The following is a 23609-nucleotide window of genomic DNA, read 5'->3' on the forward strand; positions in this document are numbered from 1 at the left end:
GCCACCGAGGACTAATGATCTATATTTTGGCACGGCTCCGTTAATGTCCTCAGGGTAAACTGAGTCAGGGAGCTGCAGGACACCTGTCCCTGCCCCCCTCTTCCCTCTGTCCAGGTAGTGTTTGCCCCAGGTACCCGGCTGTGGGGACAGAGCATTCAGGGCCAAGGGCAGCCCCTTCTCTTCCATGCAGCCATGGGGCCCCATCCCCTCGCCCCCAGACATCCAGCCTCCTCCCTGCCCCAGCAGTGCAGGTTCCAGGATCTTCACTATGGGTCCCCAGCCCCTCCCTGCCCTTTTCCCTCCCGGGTGTCTGAACTCCACCCTCCCACTCTTCCCAGAGTGCTCCCCAGTACCGGATTCCCACCCCTGCCCCCAGTTTTTCCCAGGATGTCCCCAATTTCCAAGGTTCTGGCTCCAGGCCCAGGCCGGGGCGAGGTAACAGGTTGTGCCGGTCAGCGCATAGATTGTTTACCTCCCGGCCCGCCCTGGGGATGGGAATCCCACGCTCTCCTGGGCCCGCCCCCAACCCAACCTGGAGTGGGTGGGCAGGGGGGCTTCGGAGCACGGGCTCTATTCACCAGCTCTCTGGCTCAGCCCTTGCAAGGGTCCCCACGACCCCCTGCACCCCTCCCAGCCTTCCTCCGTGCACCTCCGCCAAGTGCCTGCCAGCACAGCCCTACCCTCAAGACGCAGGAGTCCAGCCCCCGAGGGTCTCCTCGACTTGGCCCTGAGGGCCCCCGCTCCGTCCTAAAGACTCTCTTCCCTCCCTCTGCGCTCCGCTGAGTTCCTCCCCGCGGGGGTCCGTGTTCCCCGACTCCACGCAGTCCGAGACGTCCGAAGCTCCAGACACCGCCCCTACCTGCTGGCGCCCCCAGCTGCCAGCAGCCCCAGGAGCCCGGCCCGGCCGCCCCGGCCCCTTAGTTTCCCGCCGACGGTCAGGTCCCAATCCGCCCCGAAGCTCGGGGAGCCCCGCCCACGACACCCCCAAGCTCTCACCTGCCGCAGCTCCCGCCGAGGTCCCCTAGGTGCCAGCTGCTCTCTTCCGGGGGCGGTGCCAGGTGCGGGGCGCGTACAGGTGAGGGGCGGTGCCGCAGCGCCCCCTGGCGGCCCGAATGGCCTCCACCCTCCGGAGGCAAAGAAGCCGCCCCAATCACTGACGAGGCAAGTGACAGCCTGGGGAGCATGCCTGAGCCCCTGCTGCATGCGGACCCCACTCTGAGCGCCCGAGGAGGATCCTGTCCCCTCACAACAAGAGGCAAGAAATCATGGGCGACGATAACAGATCAGACCCGGTCCGGTCCCCTGGCTCAGCTGTTTTTTTCCTGTTGATGACATCCCCATGAAACAGGAAGTTTGTTATGGGGAGGGGTGGGCAGGAGACTGGGGCTATAGGGTCCAACAGACAGAGGTGAGGCAGATGTGACGATCCCACGGGACTGGGCCCCGGACGCTGCCCAAAGTCCCACTCGCAGTCTCCCCTGCGACCAGGGCTGAGTGTGGGGCCCAGGCTTGCCAATAGCAGGGCCTGGGAACCAGGGCATTCCAGTGTACCCTGGGCCTGGATCCGAGCAAACTTTGTTCAGAACGCCTTGCACCCTGGTGCCTGGGCCCCGGGGCTGTCCAACATGAACCTTTGCTTGCCTGAGAAGCTGGGTCCCCATACCTCAGACTGGGGATCAGGTCTTTGGAGTGATGGGAGGTGGGGGAGACAGGTTATTGTGGAGAGCTGGGACTCCTAGGAAAGGGTTCAGTGACTGCTTGGCAGGTGGGTGAGGAGCATGGTGTCTTCCTGGCAGCAGACAGCAAGTGGGTAGGGACAGAGACCCATCTTAGAGACCCTCCAGAGCTGCTTGGGGACCAGGGAGGAGGGAACACAACTCGGCATTCTGCCTCCCATTGTTGCCTGACCCCTGGGAAGTAGACAGATGCCAGAGACCCCTCTCCCAGCCCCACTGACATCATACCCACCCTCAGCACACTAGGGGCTTCAGCAGAGACCAAGTGGACAAGGCCCTTCCCCCAGACCTGGGGAGCAGCTATAGATGCCCTCTACCAGAGGGTCACAGAGTCCAGCTCATGGAGCTGGCATCACAAGCAGTGAGAATGAATCCCAGCTTGACCAGGTAGCACATATGTGTGGCTGTGCCACTCAGAGACCCTTAGTGGCCCTTGGTACCTGCTGGCACATGGGAGAACAAGGATGAAGTGGGGTCAAGGAGCCAGCCCTTGGCTCTTCTGATGACCCTCCACAGGGCCACTGGCGGCAAGCACCCCACACCTTGCCCAGTGTGTCAGCCTACTCTGGCAGTACTCACCACCTACTTCTGGAGGAAGGCACGAGTGTGTGGCTACACAGTGGACCCCTCCACCTGGCTTGCCTAGCCCCCAGCCCCTCTTTAGACACTTGAGACAGTTCCATCCTTGGAACCTGACCATCCTACTGCTGCCCAACAGGAGCATCCCTGCCAGCAAGAAGGAGGGTGGGTAGGAGGGGCTGAGGGTCCCTGAAGAAGGGAGGACACAACCAGAAAGGCAGGGAGCAGCACAAGGCACTATCACCAACAGGCCAGGGTACCTCGTGGGAAGGATCTCCCAGGCCCAGGGAAGCCTGGCCAGTGGACTCAGTTCTCCCTGCCCCCTACCCCAGCAGAGGCAGTCCAGCGAGATGGGCTGGTTCTGGATCAGGGCGCCTCAGGCTTTTACAACATGTGCAAAGTCTATAAACAGTGAGTTGTATTGTTTGCAGCGTCAACGTCTTTATGTGAAACAGTTCCTCTGGCTGCTTTGTTCTGTGACCTGCTTGCTGTTTACCCTTATGTTTCTGAGTGTTTTTTTTCTCAGCTTTAAAAAATGATTTATCTAGTTTTTCTAGAAAGGCAGATCAGATTTGCAGAGAGGAGAGGCAGAGAAAGATGTTCCATCCACTGGTTCACTTCTCAAGTGGCTGGAATCATCAGAGATGGGCCAATCTGAAGCCAGGAGCCAGGAGCTTCTTCTGGGTCTCCCACATGGGTGTATGGTCCCAAAGCCCTGGGCCATTCTCGACTGCTTTCCCAGTACACAAGCAGGGAGCTGGATGAGAAGTGGAGAAGCTGGGACATGAACTGGTACCAATATGGGATCGCGGTGCATGCAAAGGAAAGATTTAGCTATGGGGCCATTACGCTTGGCCCTTTGTCCAACTTTAAAAAATAAATCTCAGTTTTATTGAGATGGACATTGGTTTCCTGGAGCTGGTGCCACACCCTGTCCTTCATTCCAGGTTGCTTCCCGGCTAGCTCTACTGCCTGCCTTTCCTGGCTTCAGGGGTTGGCTTCCTAGCACCCCCGCTCCCCAACACACACTACACTGCCTTGCTCCAAACTCTGCCTCCATTTTAAGTTTTATTTATTAATTAGTTTTTTTATTTATTAGAAAGGCAGAGTGATACACAGAGACACAGAAGGAGATCTTCCACTGTAGATTCACTCTCCATCCAACAGTTGGGGCTCAGCCAAGCTGAAGCCAGGAGTCAGAAACTCCATCCATCCAGGTCGGCTACGCGGGTGGTGGGGACCTGCTCTGCTGCCTCCCAGCATGCGTTAGTAGCCAGCTGGATCACCGCAGTCAGGATGCTAGCTGGCACACTGATGCACCTGTACACAGCAGGGCGTGAGGTGGGGTCGGGGGAGAAGCACTGGGCCCTATCGAGCCCCGGAAGGTGAAGCCTGCTGGTACAGGGCGCTCTGCTGCTTCTTGCTGCCTGGCGGCCATCCCTCCAATTAGGATGAGAGTTAGAGGGTTGGCCAGGTTCTGCCCAGAGGCTTGCTCAAGCTACAGCCAGATGACGGTTGGACTCTCCCTCATCGGGGTCCCTGATGCTTGTGCCTTTGGCTGGGGGTCCATGGGTCCCCTGATCATTTCTGTGCATACAACCTTTGCCTGTGGCCTGCCTGGATGCTCCCCCTACCCTGGGTGGCCGTCCCATGTGTCTCATAGCACAACTCCTCCAGAGAAGGACTCAAGAGGCCAGGAGACACAGACACAAAAATATTTGTTTATCTGAAATCCAGAATAGAGAGAGAGAGAGACAGAGAGAGAATGAGAATCTTCCATCCTCTGGTTCACTCCCCAAACGGCTACAGCAGCTGGGCTGGGCCAGAGTGAAGCTAGGAGCTGCATCCAGGCACAATAGCAGGGAGCTGGATGGGAAGCAGAGCAGCCAGGACAGCAGGTACAGCAGGTGGTAACTGACTAGTCCACAGTGCCAGCCCTGTGAGGTTTCCCAAGGTCCAGCCTGGCAGGTCCCAAACCACCCCTTCTGTTGAGTTCTACTGCCCAGGGAAGTGCCCAGGCCCAGTCCCCGCTGAAGGAGGGAGGCTTGCACCCACTTCTCAGGGAGGGCTGTCACTTCCCTCTGTCACCAGGTTAGATGTCTCAGCTGTGGGTTGCACTGCCCAGTGGGCTTCCACAAAGCAGTTTTTCATGTGCACTTAGTTGGAAAGGCTCACAGACCACATGCCTGACTGATCCAGGCTTGACTCCAGGTCTTTGACCCAGGCCTGACTGACCCTGAGCCTGGTTGACCACAAACCTGACTGACCCCAAGCTGGACTGACCCTAAGCCTGACTGACTACAAGTCTTACTGACCCAGGCCTGACTGACTTCAGGTCTGATGTTCAACTGCAGGGCTGACTGACTGCTGGTCTGACTGACCCAGGCCTGACTGACCCAGGCCTGACTGACCCAGGTCTGACTGACCCAGGTCTGACTGACCCAGGTCTGACTGACTGCAGATCTGATGTTCAACTGCTGGGAACTGTGAGCTACCAATCCTCCCTCTTTCGTTCCCTGTAACCCTGTGTCTGGACTAGCAAGAAGGCCCTTTGGAAATGCCTTCAGGAAAGCCCTGGCCATTTTCAAGGACCTCACCCCTTCCTCACAAGCCATTTTCAGGCCAGCTTTGCTTCCCATAAGAAAATGAAAACCTGAGTGAATGAACCTGTCATCAGCCTCTGGTAGCAGGGCTGCCCTCACTGGTCTCCAGCTTGAACCACAACTGGGACATGGGCTGATTTTAATTTAGGGTGCCCACAAAGCACACTGCCCCTGCAGGGCGTGGGCCTCATCAAGGTTAACCAGGCACCCTCAGATCTTTTCATCTTTTAAACAAATATATATTTTATTTTAATTATTTGGAAGGTAGAGTGACAGAGAGAAATTCCATTCTCTGGTTACTTCCCGACTTGGCTACAAAAGCTGAGGCACGGTCAGGTTGGAGCCATGATGGGGAATTCCATGCAGGCCACCCACCCTGGTGGCAGGGACCTAGGCACTTGGTCCACCGCCTACTGCTTCCCCAGGCACATTAGCAGAGAGCTGAATTGGAAGTGGAGCATGGGCCTGGCACAGTGGCCTGGCAGCTAAAGTCCTCTCCTTGAACATGCCAGGATCCCACATGGGCGCCGGTTCTAATCCCAGCAGCTCCACTTCCCATTCAGCTCCCTGTTTGTGGCCTGGGAAAGCAGTCAAGGATGGCCCAAAGCCTTGGGACCCTGCACCTGTGTGGGAGACCTGGAGGAAGTTCCTGGCTCCTGGCTTTGGATCTGTGCAGCACCAGCCTTTGTGGTCACTTGGGGAGTGAATCATTGGATGGAGGATCCTTCTCTGTATATCTGACTTGTCAGTTGGAGCAGCTGGGACTTGAACTGTTGCTCTGATCCAGTGTGTGTGAGTTGCAGGCAGCAGCTTACTGCACTGAACCACAATGTTGACTTTTACTGCTGGCCAATGGGGATCTGCTATGGACTGAGCTGTGATCCCTAAAAATTCACAAGCTGGAATCTGAGCTTCTAATCACCCAGCATTTGGAGGCAGCGCCTTTGCAAAGCTAAGGAAGCCAAAATGAGGCACTGAGCTGGGGCCAGTGGTCAGGGTCCCGGACAGGGAAAGCCACTATAGCTGTGCCAAGAGTGCAAGCACCTGAGCACACAGTCTTATCCCGGATATCCTCAACTGTGAGAGAAAACATCTCCTTTGAAGCCCCCAGAGGGTGGTATTTTTGTTACAGCAGCTTGAGAAGACAAATACAGGATGACACTTTTTTTGTTTGTTTGTTTTCTTTATTTTTTCTTAAGATGTGATCGTACTTACTTGAAAGGTAGAGCAACAGTGTGGGGTGAGGGAGGAGCGAGATCTTCCTTCTTGCGGTCCAGTCTGACACCGGGAGCTCCATCCGGGTCTCCCACGTGGGTGCAGGATCCCAGGCGTGTGGGTCAGCTTCTGCTGCCTTCCTAAGCACTCAGCAGGAACCGAGCCGGACGCAGAGCAGCGGGGACTGGCACCGTCGTGGGAAAGCAGAGTTGCCGAGCCTGCCACGCGCGACCCCGACCTCTGGGGGACTGCCATGCTTTGCTAGACTGTCGCAGCCCGCACGTCCGGTGCGCGATTTCGTCTGGAGCAGGGTCCCCTCGCTGCCCCTCCCGGCCAGAGGCTTCAACCTCAACTCCTCGCTCACAGGCTCCCCCGCACGGAAGGGTGCCCCACCCGCCCCTCCACGCCTCCTCGCATCTCCGGTCCCTCTGCACCTGCGTTCTCCTGCCTCAGCCCTCCGTGCAGGATCAGCGGCTTACTCGGTTCCCAAGTCGCCTTCCACCTGCCCTTAGCACCAGCAGGGGTACAGTGTCCGCAAGGAGGTCTTGGGGTGAAGGGTCCAGTGCCCGGGACAGGACTCGAGGTCCCAGGAGTGGGGCGCGCTTCGGGATCTGGAGACGCCGCCGTGGGTTTTGGGGAAGAACCAGGGGCCGCTTGACCGGGGGGGTCGGGCCAGGACCCCACGGGAAAGTCAGCTTCCTTCCTAGCTCCCTGCTGCCCGGAATTCCCTCGCTCTCGGCCCGCCCGCGGAGCGGGGTCGTCGGGCCCGGCGGCAGGAGGGGGCGGGGAGGCCCGGGCCACCCAACCCCCGCCCCAGGCGTGCTCTTCGGGGAAACAAGAAGCGAGTCCTGGTCGGCCAGCGCCCTGGAGCCGGGTTCCGGGAAGAGAAACTCGCGGCTGCTGCTGCCCCCCGACCCTGGCGCTCCAGACAACGCTCACCTTTGAAGCGCTCCAAAGACGGTCTCTGGGGAGGGACGGCGAGACCACCGCCCGGCCTCCCTTCTCACTCGACTTTGGAAGATTAGGCCACTCCCCCGACACACCCGCCCCGCGCATCGGGGTGCACCGTTATCTGGACCTCTGCTCCAGCTGCCATCCTCGGACTCGGCGTGTGCCCCCCATCTCCTGGACCTGCTGCCATCGCTGCCGTGCGTCTCCAATCCCCATTTTGTCTCCTAGCACCCCTGGGGGAAACCCAGACCTCTTGTCCACCTTCCCAATCGACGCGGAATCCCCGTGACTCTGCTGGTCCATGACCCATTCCTGCAGGTCCCTAGAGAGGCACGGGGGTCAGAAACCCTCGGAGCCCCGGGGTTGTCCGAGGCTGGAGCGCGCCATGCAGCTGCGGGGGTCGACGCTCGCGCCCCGGCTCCGACTCCTGGCGTTGCTGCTGCCGCTGCTGCCGCCGCCCGTGCGCACCCTAGAGCCCACCCGGGCTCAGGACGTGAGCCAGCTCGTGGTGAGCCCGGGGATCCACCGGGCCGGGCGGGCTGCATGGAGGAGGCGACGGCGGGGGCTGGGGCCTGAGACGCTGGAAGTGACTGGGGATGGGTGTGGGCCTGGATGTGGGTCTGTCCGAGGTTTTCCGACCTTGTTTTAGAGCCTGGAAAGGAGCTTCGGGGAACCGCGCGGGAGGTGGGGGGTGGGGAGGTTTGGGCGGGAGAGCCCGAGGTTTAAGGACCTGGGAGAGGGGTGGGATTTCCAGGATAGGGACGGCTTGGGCAAGTCCAGTCCATTTAACTGTCCCGGCTTTGCTGATCCTCCTTCAGGACTGGCTGACCCGCTATGGCTACCTGCCGCCCCCCGATCCCGCCCAGGCCCAGCTGCAGAGCCCGGCCAAGCTACGGGATGCGCTGAAGGTCATGCAGAGGTTTGCGGGGCTGCCGGAGACAGGCCTCATGGGTAGGTGTCCCATGCCCTCACATCAGTTGGCCCCGGCTCTGTGTCCACCCGACCTTGCGGCCCAACTGGGGCGGCCTCAGGCTTGTGTCTGCTCAGAAGTTGAGGGCCATCTCTCTGCTGGGGTGCAACAGCAAATGCAGGCAAGGTCCTGCTCCCACCAAGGAGCTCCCGGAACTAGAGACAGGGAGGCAGCTAGAAGGACCGGAAATCCACATGCACAGGATCACTCCCCACGGAGGTGGGTGTGCTGAAGTGAAGGAGGGGCTGGGCTGAGAACACTGCACCGCCAAGACCCCAGGGGCAGGGTCGAGCTTGTGTGTCTGGTACAGGGCTCCTGGGCGTTGAGGATCCCAGGGGCATTAATGACCAGGGAAGGGTCTCCAGGAATAATGCATGAAGCCCCTGGGCTTGCAGTTTTAAGATCGCTGCAGTTACAGATGGAGATGGTGGTGCAGTGGCTGGAGACAGGCATGTGTGTGGCCAGAGCAATTGAACTTGGAGTGTGCCTGAAGGGTAGAGGTGTGCGGCACCTCTTCAGGGGTACAAGCGAAGGAAGAGGGAGCTTGTGGGATTCTGGTGGGCTGCAAGGGAAGGCAGGTCCCTCTTCTGTCCTGTCTGGTCTTGTGCGGCCCCACTGTAAGTTACCCTATCAGCACCCTGTGGTGTGAGCTTAGGGAGGAGGAAGATGGTCCTGGAGCCAGGAGGGCCAGGCTTGTGGCCAGTGACAGGGCTGCTGGGATGTGAGGTGCAGGCTACCGGTCACAGGTCTGGGTCCTTGATGCGCCACCTAGAGGAGCTGAGAGATGGAGGACCCAGGTCACAGTCTGGCCAGGAGGAAGCTGGGCAGTGCTGTGCCCAGTATTAAGGGTGACCCCGCCAAGGAGGGCACAGGGGCAGCCGAACCAGCTTTGGGATGAGGGTGGGTCCCAGGTTCAGATCTCTGAGCTGTCCCCCATGTAGGGCTGGCTGGCTGTTGGCTCCTCTCCTGGGCCCACCGCCTGGCTGGCTGACGCACCCCACTGTCTCCCACAGACTCCCAGACGGTGGGTGCCATGCACAAGCCCCGCTGCTCCCTGCCAGATGTGCTGGGGGCCGCGGGTCTGGTCAGACGCCGCCGCCGCTATGCCCTGAGTGGCAGTGTGTGGAGGAAGCAGTCCCTGACGTGGGGGTAAGTCTTGGAGCCCACTGCCTGGGCCAGCCACTTGGCCCTACTTCTCATGGTGGCCCTGTCCCTCCACGGCTACCCTAACAACCCTCTGTCTCCACAGGGTGCGCTCCTTTCCCCAAGGCTCCCAGCTGAGCCATGGCAAAGTACGGACTCTGCTGAAGCACGCACTGGCCGTGTGGGGCTCAGAGTCGGGGCTCACTTTCCATGAGGTGGACACCGGGCACCAGGAACCTGACATCCTTATTGACTTCGTTCGGGCCTACCACCAGGACAGCTACCCCTTCGATGGGCTTGGGGGCACCCTGGCCCATGCCTTTTTCCCTGGGGAGCACCCCATCTCTGGGGACACACACTTCGATGATGAAGAGATCTGGACTTACGGGGTGGAAGGTAACACCTCTTGGGAGATGTCCTTCACCGGGGGCGGGCTCCTGGGAAACTGCTGTTAGTGCAGCTGGCCAGTGGGGACCCAGACACGCAGAAGGTACTGTGTGTGGACTTTAAACATTTGTTTATTTATTGAAAAAGCAGAGCTACAGAGAGGCAGAGGCAGAGGCAGAGATTTCCCTGTATCTGCTGTTTCACTCTCCACACAGCCAGGCCAAAGCCAAGAGCTTCTTCTGGGTTTCCTACATGAGTGCAGGAGCTCCAAGTACCTGGGGCATCCTCTGCCACCTTTCCCAGGCACATTAGCAGGGAATCGGGTTGGAAGCGGAACAACCAGGACTCAAACCGGCACATAACTGGGATGGCAGTGCTGCAGGTAGTGGCTTAACTTGCTACTCCACAGGGCCAGCCCCATTATTTTTAATATTTTCCTTAATTTATTTTATTTCTTATTTCTTTATTTCAAAGTCAAGAGCCAGGCACTCCCTCTGGGTCTCCCATGTGGGCGGCAGGACCCAGCACCTGAGCCTTCCCTTGGGTGAGCACTGGCAGGAAGTTGACATGGGAATGTGTGCTGGGAGTCAGGCAGGCACTGACACAAGCTGCAGGTGCCACCTGTCCAGTGTACTCACTGAGAGGTGTCCACAAAGGAACTGGCCCACGATGAGCACCACCTTGCAGGAGCCACAGGTGGGGAGCCTCCCTCAGAGCTAGCCCAGGGCAGGGGCTAGGTACAACAGCACATGCCCAGCAGTGCCTGGACTCGGGTTTGACCAAACAGTGGGTCAGGTGGCCAGGCTCAGGTGACAGGGGAAGTCAGCCTCCCAGCACACAAAGTCCTTCCCAACAGCTGAGTCAGTAGAGTTGCTCCACACAACCAGTGACACAACCGCATGAAATTACAGCACAGAAGCCCTGGCTGTGGGTGCACGGGGTTGGGGGGGGGGGGACACTTCCTGCAAGAGATGGCTCCCTCACCCGGGTCCCAGCAAGGCACCCGGGTCCCAGCAAGGCACCAAGTGCCACAGGGCCCGCACTGTGGGAGGAGGGCAAGTCCAGGTCCCAGACACTGGGACAACAATGGGACTCTGCAGGCAGCGGGTTCCTTCTGGAAGGATCCTGCCCAGAGGATGCTGGGACAGAGCATGGATGCAGCAACCTCTGTGGGAGCCCTGGGTCTGCAGAGATGGGGGCTAAGAGGTGTCTGAAATGGGCCAGGGTGGGCGAAACCTGGGGTCTGGCTGGATCCTGTGTGCAAGGGTGGGTGCAGTCCGGTGCAAGTCTGGGGGGCTGTGCTCCCTGTCCACAGGAAATGGAACTCCCCAGAGCTGGTGCTCCAGAGGGGAATTCCTGTGCATGTGCTGGAGTGGGGCAGGGGCTGAAGAAGCAATGGAGAGAGGAGAAGCTGAGCCAGGGTTTGGTCTGGCTGGAGAGGAGTGCTCAGTGGATCCACAGCCTCTTGGAGCAGGGTCCTGCTGGTGGGAGACCCAGCTCTGCTCCGTGCACCAGCTCTAGGCAGGGAAAAGTGGTGGTGCCCAGGCCCTGCTGGGGTACTCACACTAGTGAGTGGTGAAGACAGACTACGAGGTGATGTAGGCAGGGCATGGTGGTGTGGATGGTGAGGTGTATGGATGGAGAAGTGATGGATGTAGAGAATGATGTGGTGTAGACAGCAGGTGGTATAGACAGGCAGTGAGCTGGTTTAGGCAGCGATAATGTGGACTGAGTCCGAATCAAGTCAGCCTTCCCCGTCCTCCCCACCCCCACCCTGTCCCTGCAGCATGCAGGGTTACTTAGCCTCGCTGCCTTGGCTGAGTGGAGCCTGAGTGGTGCGGTCTGTGGGTTCAGGAGTGAGTCACCCGCAGCTCTCAGCTCAGTTTACTTGGCGGCCAGGAACGGGGTCTGAAAGCAGCAGCATGGGGGCTGGGAAGGTTCCTGGAAGAAAAACGAAGATGAAGGTCAGGCACAGGGCCGAGGTGGGGAGGGGGATGCCCCGAAGCCCAGGAGCGGTGCGCTGAGGGAGGATCAAATGGAGGACAGTGAAGGAGGACAGTGATGGAGGACAGTGAAGGAGGCCCTCCACAGGCCCTTCTCGGAGCTCAAGGGTCCTCAGGGTCCTCGCTGCTGCAGGCTTGCTGGGGAATCGGGGGGAGCATCCAGACTGCAGAGGAGCTGGGATGGATGGTGGAGAGGGAGTACAGACCATGGACCAAGGACTGGGCTTGGGGTGGACAGAGGGGAGTGTGAACTGGGACGGGGGACTTTAGGGTGGGAGGTTGTGAGTGTCAGACCTGGGTGAGCCAACAGGAAGAAAGGGTTGGTGGACAGACAGGTGGGTGGAGGGAGACACAGGACCTGATGCTGGAGGGGATGAAGGAGCAGATTATTCATCCTGGGCAGGGCCAAAGGAAACACAGAGCCCGGAGTGTGTGACAGCCCGCCTGGGTGAAACAGGAAGAAGCATTTTTGGGTTCACCTGTCACCCAAGGTCTAAGGGGAGAGAGCAGGGGGAGCTGAGGGACAGGAGGTCACCATGTCCTTTGGGGCCGGGCTGCACCGTTGTGTAACTTCCCCCTGCTGGGTAGCGTGACAAGGACGCAGCCAGCCTGCAGCACCCGGAAGCCCGACAAGAGGCCAGGAAGGTACCAGAAGAAACTGAGCTGGTGTGGATACCACAGATCTTCCGGTTTCTTGGGAGAGGGACTTGGGGCCACCATGGCTGCCCACAGTTGCTGCAGGAATAGTGGGCTGCCCCTGACCCTGGCGCTGCTGCTGCTCCTGTGTGCTCCGGGCTCAGCTCCGTGAGATGGGCCGCAGCACCCAGACGGCCTCACCCTCTCTGTACGCACCTGCTTATTTCCCATGAGGCCCTCCCTGAAGGCGTTCAGGGCTGAAGAGCTGGGATTAAGAAGAGGCTATGCCCTGGCACAGGGCTGGATCCCAAGGGAAGAGGCTGGGAGGAGGTGGGCGGCCAGCCAGCAGGCTGTGGCCTGAGAGTGCCTGCTGCAGGGAGCCCCTATTCTGGGCGGGGGGGATGGAGTGAGAGAGGGAAGCTGAGGCCAGATTAGCCAGCAGTGTGGTGGGGAATAGCTGGGCCTGGGGGGGAGGGTGGCGGGAAGACGTGTATGTACCCCATGGAGGCCCCCGAGCTCTCCCCGGTATATACACCAAGCCTTACAGCAGGGGCGTGCGACTCCAGAGCCTGCCCTCTCCTTCTGCCCCCTCTGCCCTGCTCCCCAGATGGTGAAGGGACTGACCTGTTTGCTGTGGCTGTCCACGAGTTTGGCCACGCCCTGGGCCTGGGGCATTCCTCCGCTCCCAGCTCCATCATGAGGCCCTTCTACCAGGGCCCCGTGGGTGACCCTGCCACGTACCGGCTGTCCCAGGATGACCTCGAGGGCCTGCAGCAGCTGTATGGTAGGACACCGTGAGTGTAAATGTGGGGTTTTAGAGGGTTGGCATCAAAGCAGCCAGGACATCGCCCTAGGACACCCAGGACGCCGCAGGCCCAGTGATCCACACCTCACTGTCTCCCCCAGGTAGAGTGCACCAAACCCCACACAGGCCCACTCGGAGACCCCTGGCTCCTCCGCAGCCCTCCACCCAGCCTCCGGACAGGAACAGGTGAGTACCAGGGCATCACCTTGGGTGAGACTGGACGCAGGAGTCCTGCCAGGTGGGACGGTCACAGAGTGCAAGAGCGACTCAGGCCTCTTCTTCCATCCCCAGGCCTTCTGTTCCCACCCAGGATCGGTGTGAGGGCAATTTTGATGCCATCGCTAACATCCGCGGGGAGACCTTCTTCTTCAAAGGTGCCGACCTCAGACGGCCCTTGGCCCTGCCCTCTAGCTCTCCACCCAACTGGGTGACTCTCCTGGGCTCTGGGGGTTTCCTGGGGGAAGTGGGCACTTGGGTGCCCAAAGGGGGACTCTCCAGCAAGTCACAGAGGAGCAGGGATCCCCCTATCCACAAGGGGGTTTCCAAGAGGATCTGGTCCTGGAGAGTGACCCCAGCCTCTCCCACCTCATGTCCCCTGCCCCCAGGGCCCTGGTTCTGGCGCCTGCAGCCCTCCGGACAGCTGGTGTCCCCACGGCCTGCAGGCTTGCATCGTTTCTGGGAGGGGCTGCCCGCCGAGGTGAAAATGGTCCAAGCCGCCTACGCCAGGCCCGGTGACGGGCGCATCCTCCTCTTCAGTGGTGAGTGGGGCCCGGGCAGGGCTGGGGGCTGGGCCCGGGTGTGCAGGGCTGAGCCGGGCGGCAGAGATGGAGGGAAGTGGACCGTCCGACTTGGACCTGACGCTGCTTCCGGCTCCCTAGGCCCGCAGTTCTGGGTGTTTCGAGATCGGCAGCTAGACGGCTCTCCGCGGCCGCTCACCGAGTTGGGCCTGCCGCCTGGGGAGGTGGTGGATGCCGTGTTCTCGTGGCCGTCCAACGGGAAGACCTACCTAATCCGCGGCCAGCGCTACTGGCGCTTTGACGAGGCGGCCGGGAGAGCCGACCCCGGCTATCCCCGCGACCTGAGCCTGTGGGAAGGGGCGCCGCCCGCGCCCGACGACGTCACGGTCAGCAACACAGGTAGGGCCGAGGCTGGGGGCCGGCGAGCCAGGGGGTCAGGCCGGTGGGCACACTGACGCAGCCCTGCGACGCGAGGGGACAGGGCGGGAGCGCGCCCGAAGCGTCCTTCCTTCCCCCTCTCCTGCCCTCCTCAGGCGACACCTACTTCTTCAAGGGCGCCCACTACTGGCGATTTCCTAAGGGCAGCGTCAAGGTCGAACCCGACTTCCCCCAGCCCATGGGGCCCCAGTGGCTGGACTGCCCTGCCTCCACCTCTGACCCTCACGTTCCCAAGCCCCCTCAAGCGACTCCCAGGTCGAGAGCCTGCGATTGCAAGTGCGAGATCAACCGGGCTGCGGGCCGGCTCCCCGATCCCTTGCTGCTGCCCCTATTGCCCCTGCTGGCTGGGGCCGTCGCCTCCCGCTGACCGGCGGACGTTCTGTGCGGAGCGCCCCCAGACTGGACAGGGGCGGGACGTGGCCGGAGATGGCGAGGCTCCGCAGGGCCAGCCGCTGTCTGTTGCCAGGGTCGGTGGTTCTCACGAAGACCCAACAGAAGGCTCCGCCTGGGACTCGACCTCCGCTCCTGCACCCCGGGCCCGCTCGGTCCTCTACGCTCCCGGGCCGGGCAGCCGCCAGAGGGCGGTGCGGATTCGCTCCCAGCCGCGCGGCATCCGTGGCCACAGGTGCGCGCCGCCGGGGTCCAGCAAGGGCCTCCGGGCCTGCTGCACAGGACCAGCCCTGCTCGCCCCCACTCGGGTCAGTGGAAAGGGACGCTGCCCCAGCGGGACCCTCCTGTTGTCCCTGGAACAGCACACCCTGAACATCCCAACCCACCCCACGCCACGCCCTATGCCTGTACGAGTCTGTGGAGGACAAGCCTGCTCCCCGCCCCGCCCAGACTCCCTACTCCATCCTGCTCTCCTGAATTTCCATTGGCCGGCCTGCGATGGGGTCCCCAACTCAGCTGGGAGACTCCTCCCTAGGAACCCATAATCACGAACCACCTGGGAGAGCTCATTTCCATCTCACCTGGTCCAGAGTGCCCCCTGTCCGGTTCCATCTCAAGTTCTCCCACCTGCACTTGTGTGGTCTCAGCTGCCTTGGGGCAGGTGGGGACTGCCACATCTATCAGCCACTAAAGTGGCTGCAGCTCAGGGTGAGGGGTGGTGAAGCCTGGGCCACCTCATTCACAACCCACTCCCAGGTTCAGAGCCTCAGTCATCATCTCTGGAGCTGTGTTTCCGGAATCTTCATTCTGGGGTGGGATGGGTAGTCTGCATATTCACGGGCTGCAGGAGTGTGTGTGGGGTGGGGGTGGGAGCAATGTCTGCCTGGTTGCTGTCTGGGGTGTTGCTGAGTCTCTCATTTGCCCCTAGAGGGCCAGTGCCAGGAATTTGCTACGGATCCCTCCAGACCCTGGAGTTGTCAGCACAGTCTCAGTCATGGGGCAAAATGCCCCAAGTTGTCATGACCTTTGCAGGCCAATAGGGGCACGAGAGCCAGGGGTCCAGAGCTGATTGTGACCCAGCAGAGGATTGACAGACAGACGCTTCTGGCGTCCTCTCTGATGACTAGTGGCATCTTAGGATCGGCTTGTGGGCACTTTGATCTCGTGTGTGTAAGGAAAGCAGACACCTGGCCCAGCAGTTCTCAGCACCAAGAAGCCAATGTGGGTCTCCACTTGATCCCTTTCCAAGTGGGAGGGGATGCCCAGTACCAGCCAGGAGGACAGGACAGGACATGACAGTGTGCCGAAGGCAGCCTGCAGGACTCGGGTGAATGGAAGCAGAGCAGAACCAGGGAGCGGGCCAGGGCGGGCTGTCTGCTGAGATGCTGAGGCGCTTTCAATGTGGCAGTGTCTCTGGCCTCTGAATCGGCTCACCAAGGGTGTCCGTGAGACTCGCATGCCAGGAATGGGCCCAGCAGCCCCACCACCCAAGCTGGCCACTCTGATCCTCCCATGGAGTTCTCTGCTGCTCATGTGTCTGATAAGGGGCTAGCACCACGGCTTACCCCTGGACACATGCTCTCCATCCATTGGCCTGGGGTTTGGAGAGCAGGTGAGGAGAGGGGCATTGCTCTGTGGCTGGGGCATGCAATGTGGTTAGCCGTGGGAAGAAAGCTGGGCTGCTGCCCAAGAGATGAGACCCACAGCAGACCCCGGGGCTAGAGTCACAAGCCAGAGCGTGAGCACGTGACCCTGTGCAGGCAGGCATTCACAGGGGACCCCGGATGGATCAACCCTAGACAGAAACTCGGTGTGGCCGGTCCACTTCCTTCAGCTCCACGAGGGAGGACAGCACTGCCACACACTGCAGTGGAACGCTGCCTGTAGCTGGCATCCCACGGAGCTCTCATTCAAGTCCCGGCTCCTTCGCTTCCAACCTCACTCCCTGCTAATGTGCCTGGAAAGGCGGCAGATGGCCCAAGTCCTTGGATCCCTGCTACTCCAAAGGAGACTCAGAAGAAACACCTGGCTGCTGGCTTTGGCCTTGCCTGGCCATGATGTCCATTTGGAAGATTGAACAAGCATATGGAAGATTCTCTGCTCTGTGACTCTACCTTTCAAATAAACACATAAACTCTAAAGAAAAAGTTTTTTGAACGACTTGGGCACAGACCCACCGTGGGAGAGTCCGTCAGTAGAGGCAGGGAGGCTCGGAACTGACCCCACCCTCATGCATGTGTCCAGGTGTGCACCCCAGCCAGCGGGGCAGGGGCAGGGAGGTCTTGGCTCTGCAGGCTGGGAATGTTGGAGCAGGAATGAACAGGGACAAGCTGTGCAGAGCTGCAAGGGGTCCTAGGCTGGATGCTGACCTGGGGTCTGGGGCAAGGACGCTTGGAGTGGAACTTCAGTCTTCTCAAGGGCCTTGAGCTTCAAGAGAAGTCCAGAGGTGCCCCTGGCACCTCCTTCCCTCAGCCCCTGGCTTCCAGGGCCACCCAGGTGTGCAGCAGGTTCAGGGGCTGCTAATCTTCTCCAGACTGTGAACTCTGCGGTGCCCATCCTGCGGTAACACCTGTCCTTCCCCTGAGCTCTGGGAATCCCTACCTGACAGGCCCAGTCTCGGCTTTCCCACTACCATTTCCTCCTCTCAGGCTGTCTGGGATCAGGGGGACCCCTTAATGTGGTCACCTCAAGTTCAAGTCTATTTTTACCTCTCTCTCTTTTAAAGCATTCTATTTATTCACTTTAAAAGATTTATTTATCTTTATTGCAAAGTCACATATATATAAAGAGAAGAGACAGGGAGAATTATCTTCCATCCGATGGTTCATTCAAGTGACTGCAATGGCCAGTGCTAAACCGATCCAAAGCGAGGAGTCAGGAGCTTCTTCCTGGTCTCCCACACAGGTGCAGGGACTCAAGGCTTTGGGCCATCCTTGACAGCTTTCCCAGGCCACAGGCAGGGAGCTGGATGGGAAGTCGGCAGCCGGGAATAGAACCAGTGCCCATATGGGATCCTGGTATGTTCAAGGTGAGGACTTTAACTGCTACACTATTGTGCCAGGCCCAAAATTCTGCTCTTGAGGAGTGGACACACTGTGCACTTCTTAAAATAACATTTACTTATTTTGAAAGTCAGTTACACAGAGACAGGGAGAGAAAAAAAAATCTTTTATTTGTTGGTTTACTTCCTAGAAGACTGCAATGGCCAGCGATGAGCCAAGCCAAAGCCAGGCACTTCTAGGTCTCCCGGATGGGTTGCAGGAGCCCAGACAGAGCTCCCAGCAGCAAGTGTCTAGAGGGAGGCTCCTCTAGTCCAGGATGGAGGCAGCAGGTGGATATGGTTAGCTTTCTGGACCCGAGAACTCGCCCTGCTTGCAGTGGCACAGACTGGGGAGCCAGGAGCAAGGCCTGAAGGTGAACCAAGTTTAGGAGCTCAGAAGAGCCCCTCTTCCTGTTTCAGGATGAAGCACTGGGTTCAGCTTCTTCCTCCTCAGGCAGCAACCAGCAGCTACTATGAAAGTGGGATGGGGGCCCAGCATGAAAACCTAGTGGCTAAATCCTTGCCTTGCATGTGCTGGGATCCCATATGGGAGCCATCTCCTGTCCCGGAAGCCCCACTTCCCATCCAGCTCCCTGCTCGTGGCCTGGGAAAGCAGTCAAGGACAGCCCAAAGCCTTGCGCCCCTGCACTTGCATGTAACAACTGGAGCAAGTTCCTGGCTCCTGACTTCGGATGGGCTCAGCTCTGGTTGTTGTGGTCACTTGGGGAATGAATCATCAGACGGAAGATCTCCCTCTCTGTCCCTCCTCTTCTCTGTATATCTGATAAGACTAGGGGCTGGCTCAGTGGGTTAAACTACTTAGCTTCCAGTCCAACTCCCTACCAATGCACAGAGGATGGTTCAAGTTCTTGGGAACCTGTCCCCCACATGGAAAGTCAAGAGTTTGTCAGGCCCAGCTCTGCCTGTTGTGGCAATTTGGGGCATGAACCAGTGGACCAAAGACTCCTGGCTGTCATCCAAATAGATCTAAAAGCAAAAATTAGCCACACCTCTAAGCCTAGCCAATCACAGTCAATAACCTTCTACTTTTCCTGTCCCTCGAAACATGTGTTTCCTTCTCCTCAGCCTGGAGTGCTGTCCCCTGGGGCTTTGGAAGTGGCCTACCTGGTGCGTACCAGGCCTCATTCTCCTTCCTAACCCATGCCATGGTCAGAGACCAAGCCTGGACTCCCTGAACCATTCTGTGGCCGGCGCCCAGGCCTGGGGCCCTTCAATGTGTGGATGCCAACTCTGGCTCCTTCTGGATCTCGACACTTTGTCCCCACCTCACTTGGCTGAAGTTAATGTTCTCACGACATCCAGATGTCTGTCCCCCACTTCCCAAACCTCCCCTCAACCCCAGGCTGCCATGGTGCCCAAGATCTGTTTAGACTTTCTCATTGAGTTTGGGTCAGTTGTCCACTGGGTGTCAAGTCCAGGCCTTCCCAATGAAGCTGTGGAGGTAACCAAAACACAGAGTCGATTTCCTGAAAAAAAACATCTGGTTAGAAACAGGAAGGGTGGTATGCTCTTTTACATTTCCTGTGGTTTCTTCGGTTTTCAGTAGCAACTGGCACCGTGGCCGCCCAGGGTGGAGGACATGGGCACAGCGTTGCCTTGAGCAGGCTGTTGCACATCTGTGAAGAGTTCCTGGTCGAGAACAAGACACTGTCCACAATAATCTAGCATCTGGACTTTTACTTAGGTCACGTGTGAGGAGCCAGGCAGGGCTACAGGCTGCTGCCCAGGCTTAGGGGTCCACACAGCACGGTAAGAGGATGAAAATGGGGGGAAGAAGTAGAAAAACTTCAGGGTGAGAGTCCTTTGACAGCTGCCCTCCCCCCCCCTCTCTTGGCGCCCACAGGATAAGGGCTGGGGTTGGGTGAAAAGGAATGTGTGCTAAGGGTAGCAGGTGGGCTTAGAAAGGAACGGGTACTCCATGATTGTATTAGACTTGTTGGCTTCAGAAATCTGACACATTCTAGAAGGGGTGTGGCCAAGTCAGAGGCTCCAGCTGTGCACAGCTGGAGGACAAGCCTGGCAGGGCTAGCCTAGTACAATAACTCCTGGGTGTGGGTGCGCAGGTGGCGCAGCAGGTGCGAGTTGCGGCTGAAGCTGCGGCCACACTCGGAGCAGGGGTAGGGCCTGGTGCCTGTGTGCAAAAGCAGATGGCGCACCAGGTTGCTGCTGCGGCTGAAGGTCTTGCCACACTCCGGGCACTCCTGTGGGGTCTCAGCCTCAGACCCCTGCCCTGTGTGTGTAGCCAGGTGCCGCTGCAGGTGGGCATTGCGTCGGAAGCTACGGCCGCACGTCGGGCAGCTATAGGGCCGTTCGCCAGTGTGACTGCGGCGGTGGCGGGCCAGATTGGAGCTGTTGCGGAAGCGGTGACCACAGGTGTCGCAAGCATGGGGCTTCTCGCCTGTGTGGATGCGCTGGTGGCGTGCCAGGTGGGCGCTCTGGCTGAAACCCTCACCACACTGGCTGCAGCGGCAGGGCTTTTCCCCAGTGTGGCTGCGCAGGTGACGGGCCAGGTCCTGTGTCTGCATGAAGCTCTTGCCACACTGGGCGCAACGGTGGGGCCGCAGGCCTCCGTGGGTCAGCAGGTGGCGGGCAAGGCCAGCCCGCCTCATGAAGCTTTTGCCACATTGAGAGCAGGTGTGGGGCTTCTCGCCGGTGTGTACTCGCTGGTGGCTGATAAGCTGGGAACTTTGGGTGAAGCTTCGGTCACAGACCTGGCATGAGAAAGGGCGCTCCCCTGTATGAAGGCGCTGATGGGTCACCAGGTGCTCGCTACGCCGGAAAGCCTTGCCACAGTCACCGCACACGTGGGGCCTTCTCTTGGGGCTTGGGCTGAGGCTGCCTGAGGATTTGGAGTGCTGGTGACCCTTGTCCCTGGCGTGGATGCGCAGGTGGCGCTTGAGGCTGGAGCGGTGCTGGAAGGTCTGGCCACAGTGCGAGCACAAGATGACTGCCACCTTGGGCTCCTCTGCCTGGGCTTCTGGAATGCACGTGGGTTTCTGGTCCTGGGTGTGCCCCTTTAGGTGCTGCACGAGGCTGCGGCGACGCTGGAAGCCCTGGCCGCACTCAGCGCACAGGAAAGCAGGCTCCGAGGAGTGCGTCAAGAGGTGCTTGCTCAGGTGCGAACTCTGGCGGAAGCGGTGGTTGCAAAGGTGGCAGGCGTGCGGCCGCTCATCTGTGTGAATGCGCATGTGCAGCTTGAGGACGGAGCTTCGGCCGAAGCTCTTGCCACACCACAGGCACGGGAAGGTGCGCAAGTGCGGGTGGCAGCGCCCCTGGTGCACCTTGAGCCGTGCCAGCTGGCGGAAAGTCGTCCCGCACTCCGTGCAGATGAGCTGCACTTGGGGGTCTTCTCCCCTCACTGCTTCGCTGCAGGAAAGGCCCTGCCCTGCCCCCGCATCGCAGGCCTTGGGGTCCGTCCCGTGGGTCTGCGCAGGAGGCTCTCCTGGCAGCCCAGACCCGTCAACCTGCGGCTCGGACACCGAGGTAGGGGGCCGGGAAGCTCCCCTGGCTTCTTCCTGTTTTAACTTGTCCTGGTCTGGGTTTGTGCTTCTAAATCCTAGGAAAGAAGCAAAACCAGAATGGCCAGGGGTCTTCTGAGGGCCCTCTAGGATGTGCCAGGGGTGGGAAAGGCACCCAAGCACTGGGCCGCAGGGGACTCCAACCTGCTTGTCTGATACTCATTGGTATTTTGTCTTAGTTTTGGTAAAACGCATGCCACAGACAATCCATCACAATACCCATTTGGAAATGTGAAGTTCTGGTCTTCTAAGGCTGGCTGCAGTGCTGGGAAACCCTCACCCATTAGTACTGGCCCTACCAGTTTTTTAACCTTTCAACTTTGTATATTTATTTTCATTTACTTGAAAAGTTAAGTGAAAGAGACTATCTTCCAGCAGTTGGTTCACCCTTCAAATGGCTGTGTCAGGCCGGGCTGGGCCAGCGCAGAGCCAGGAGCCAGGCACTGCATTGGTCACTATTGATTTCGAGGTCTCCACATCAACTACTGATGGTGAGATTGTACAAGGGGCCCTCAGGACAGCCAAAAGAGGGCCTGTGACCCTGGCATTTCATATGGACTGCTCCATTTCCAATCCAGGTCCCTGCCGACATGCCTGAGCAAGCATCAAAAAATGGCCCAAGTGAGCCTGCCACCCATGGAGGAAACCCAGGTGGTGTTCTAGGTCCCAGGCTTCAGCCTGGCCTTAATAGCCATTTGGGGAGTGAAGCAGAAGATAGAAGACCTGTAACTCTGAAAAAAAAGTAAACAGATCTTCAGGGAAAAAGAAAAAAAAGAGGTTCAGATCTGGCTACTTCAGCCATGCTGGTGACAGAACAAGAAAATTGGCCTGGGTAAAAAACACAGGTCAGACACGACAAGCACTGAGGGGGAAAAAAGCCATGGCCAGGAAAGAATGGGTGGTCACTCCCTAGGGCAGGATGGGGAGGGGGCAGTGTCTCTTACCCAGAGGGTGCTCAGAGGCAGCCTTCTCCTCTGGGGCATCCTCAAAGGTCAGGCACTCCTGCAAGCAGAGCAGAGACCCTAGGTTAGGCAAGAGCACAGGGGCTTGCTGGAGCTGCAGAGGCCCAGAGAGCTCTGGCGGGGCAACCATCTGCTCACCAGCACGGCTGCCAGCTCCTGGTCTCTGGAACTCTCCTCCAACCACAGTGAGGGGCCCTGGGACACTGACGCTGCAGAGGGAGGAAGAAGAGGTTGTTAGACACCATGTAGACAGCACCCCCCCCCCAGCCATCCCTTGGGCCCCCTACCCTCACACGAACACATCTGGTCCCTGGCTCCCAGGGGCTGCAGCTCTTCACTGCTTCCCTGCAAAGCCTGGGGGTTATTCTGGGAAGCCTGGCTCCATTCGCTGGGGTCAGCAGCTTGGGGCCCTGGCTGGGATGGGAGTAGTGTCTTTGATGCATTTTGGGCTGCAGACTTTTCGGAGGGTTCTTCCTTTTTGGGGCTGTGGCTGGAGGCCTGGGAAGGGTCCCCATGTTGCTCTGAGGGGACGTCTGTGCGGGGGAAATTTTTGCCAGTATTGAAACTAAAATCCTGTTGAAAACATGGAAATGTTAGGTGTCACACTCCCCAGGGGTGTCTTGGCAGCTTCCCTAGGGAGTGAGACAGATGGGAAGGGGTATAGGGAAGGAGGCTGGGAAGGGGGGCAGGCAGGGGTTTGGAGTCTTTTAGGGGTCTCACTGCCTGTTCCCCCCACATCTGGCCTTCCCCAGGATGGTACCACCCCACTCACCAGTGGTCCTGCATGACTGGCCTCCCCGGAGACGCCCTCCAGCAGCAGTACCACCTCCTCCCCATCCCGGAGAGGCTGGCCCTGCAAGCGGTGGAGCAGGTGGGGAGGCAGCACGCTCAGGAACTGCTCAAGCACCAACAGCTCCAGGATCTGCTTCTTGGTGTGCAGTGCTGGCCGCAGCCACTGGCTGCACAGCTCTCGCAGCCGGCCCAGGGACGCACGTGGCCCCATGTCCTCCTGGTACCGGAAGCATCTGAAGAGCTGGTGGGCCACCTCAGGCCGTGGCCTGGCCCCCACCCGCCGGGGATCCTCCAGTCCGATGTCCTCGTCGTCCTCCAGCTTGACGGCACCCAGCTGTTCTTGCTCCTGGGTAGCTGGAAGTGGCTCTGCAAGCATCCTTCACTGTGGGAGCACCTGCCTGCAGCTGGTCCCACTCCTTAGTTGCTTCCACACCTGCGGAGCTGAAGGCCCTGTATTAGTCCCCCTGCAGGGCAGCTGGTTCCTGCCTGGGTGGTCAGCTGTGGGGGCAAGGCAGGTCCACTGGGCCTGAAAGGCAGCTCCCAAGGGCTGGACAGCCCAAGTGGACCATGACACAGAAGGCAGTAACCATAGCTCCAAGTGCCTGGTCCCAGGGTGCTGCGGTACAGGGGCAGAGAAGGGAGGAGAGGTTTCCAGGAGGGACTCTGTAGCAAATGGCAGACTG

The 23609-nt window shown here is 59.4% G+C and overlaps 2 protein-coding genes across 4 annotated transcripts; one reads left to right on the forward strand and one right to left on the reverse strand.

Annotated features, from left to right (window-relative positions):
• The first annotated feature begins 6798 nt into the window (after nt 1-6798).
• Nucleotides 6799-14743, forward strand: LOC121167829 (matrix metalloproteinase-25-like). 3 transcript variants are annotated; one of them, XM_040997492.1, is made up of 11 exons: nt 6799-7281; nt 7403-7592; nt 7903-8035; nt 9068-9203; nt 9304-9593; nt 12831-13017; nt 13134-13214; nt 13320-13402; nt 13634-13786; nt 13907-14164; nt 14299-14743. In XM_040997492.1, the coding sequence occupies exons 2-11, from the start codon at nt 7470-7472 to the stop codon at nt 14568-14570; spliced, it is 1716 nt and encodes a 571-aa protein (XP_040853426.1). In that variant the 5' UTR covers nt 6799-7281; nt 7403-7469; the 3' UTR covers nt 14571-14743. The 3 variants fall into 3 exon arrangements, with proteins under 3 accessions (XP_040853426.1, XP_040853424.1, XP_040853425.1); XM_040997490.1 differs by having other exon boundaries at nt 6799-7592; XM_040997491.1 differs by having other exon boundaries at nt 6800-7592; nt 12831-13007; nt 13130-13214.
• A 4941-nt stretch (nt 14744-19684) lies between these two features.
• On the reverse strand, nt 19685-23302 carry LOC121167887 (zinc finger and SCAN domain-containing protein 10-like). Its single transcript, XM_040997590.1, has 3 exons — nt 22907-23302; nt 22117-22174; nt 19685-21210 (listed from the first exon to the last, which is right to left on the reverse strand). Exons 1-3 carry the CDS (start codon nt 23300-23302, stop codon nt 19685-19687), a joined length of 1980 nt encoding a protein of 659 aa, XP_040853524.1.
• Between the last annotated feature and the right edge of the window lie 307 nt (nt 23303-23609).

This window comes from Ochotona curzoniae, unplaced genomic scaffold, assembly GCF_017591425.1.
Source record: "Ochotona curzoniae isolate NIBS_2020 unplaced genomic scaffold, NIBS_Ocur_1.0 patch433, whole genome shotgun sequence".
NCBI lineage: Eukaryota > Metazoa > Chordata > Mammalia > Lagomorpha > Ochotonidae > Ochotona > Ochotona curzoniae.

Bases quoted from the DNA above. Each gene is read 5' to 3' on its own strand.
- LOC121167887 (XM_040997590.1), bottom strand. From the start codon at position 23,302: ATGCTTGCAGAGCCACTTCCAGCTACCCAGGAGCAAGAACAGCTGGGT. The intron at 22,175-22,906 runs GTGAGTGGGGTG...CTCTGCTTGCAG, and splicing joins CCAGTCATGCAGGACCACTG to GAGTGCCTGACCTTTGAGGA. The intron at 21,211-22,116 runs GTAAGAGACACT...CTTCTTTCCTAG, and splicing joins TGCCTCTGAGCACCCTCTGG to GATTTAGAAGCACAAACCCA.
- LOC121167829 (XM_040997490.1), top strand. From the start codon at position 7,386: ATGACCCATTCCTGCAGGTCCCTAGAGAGGCACGGGGGTCAGAAACCC. The intron at 9,594-12,830 runs GTAACACCTCTT...CCTGCTCCCCAG, and splicing joins CTGGACTTACGGGGTGGAAG to ATGGTGAAGGGACTGACCTG. The intron at 13,215-13,319 runs GTGAGTACCAGG...TTCCATCCCCAG, and splicing joins CAGCCTCCGGACAGGAACAG to GCCTTCTGTTCCCACCCAGG.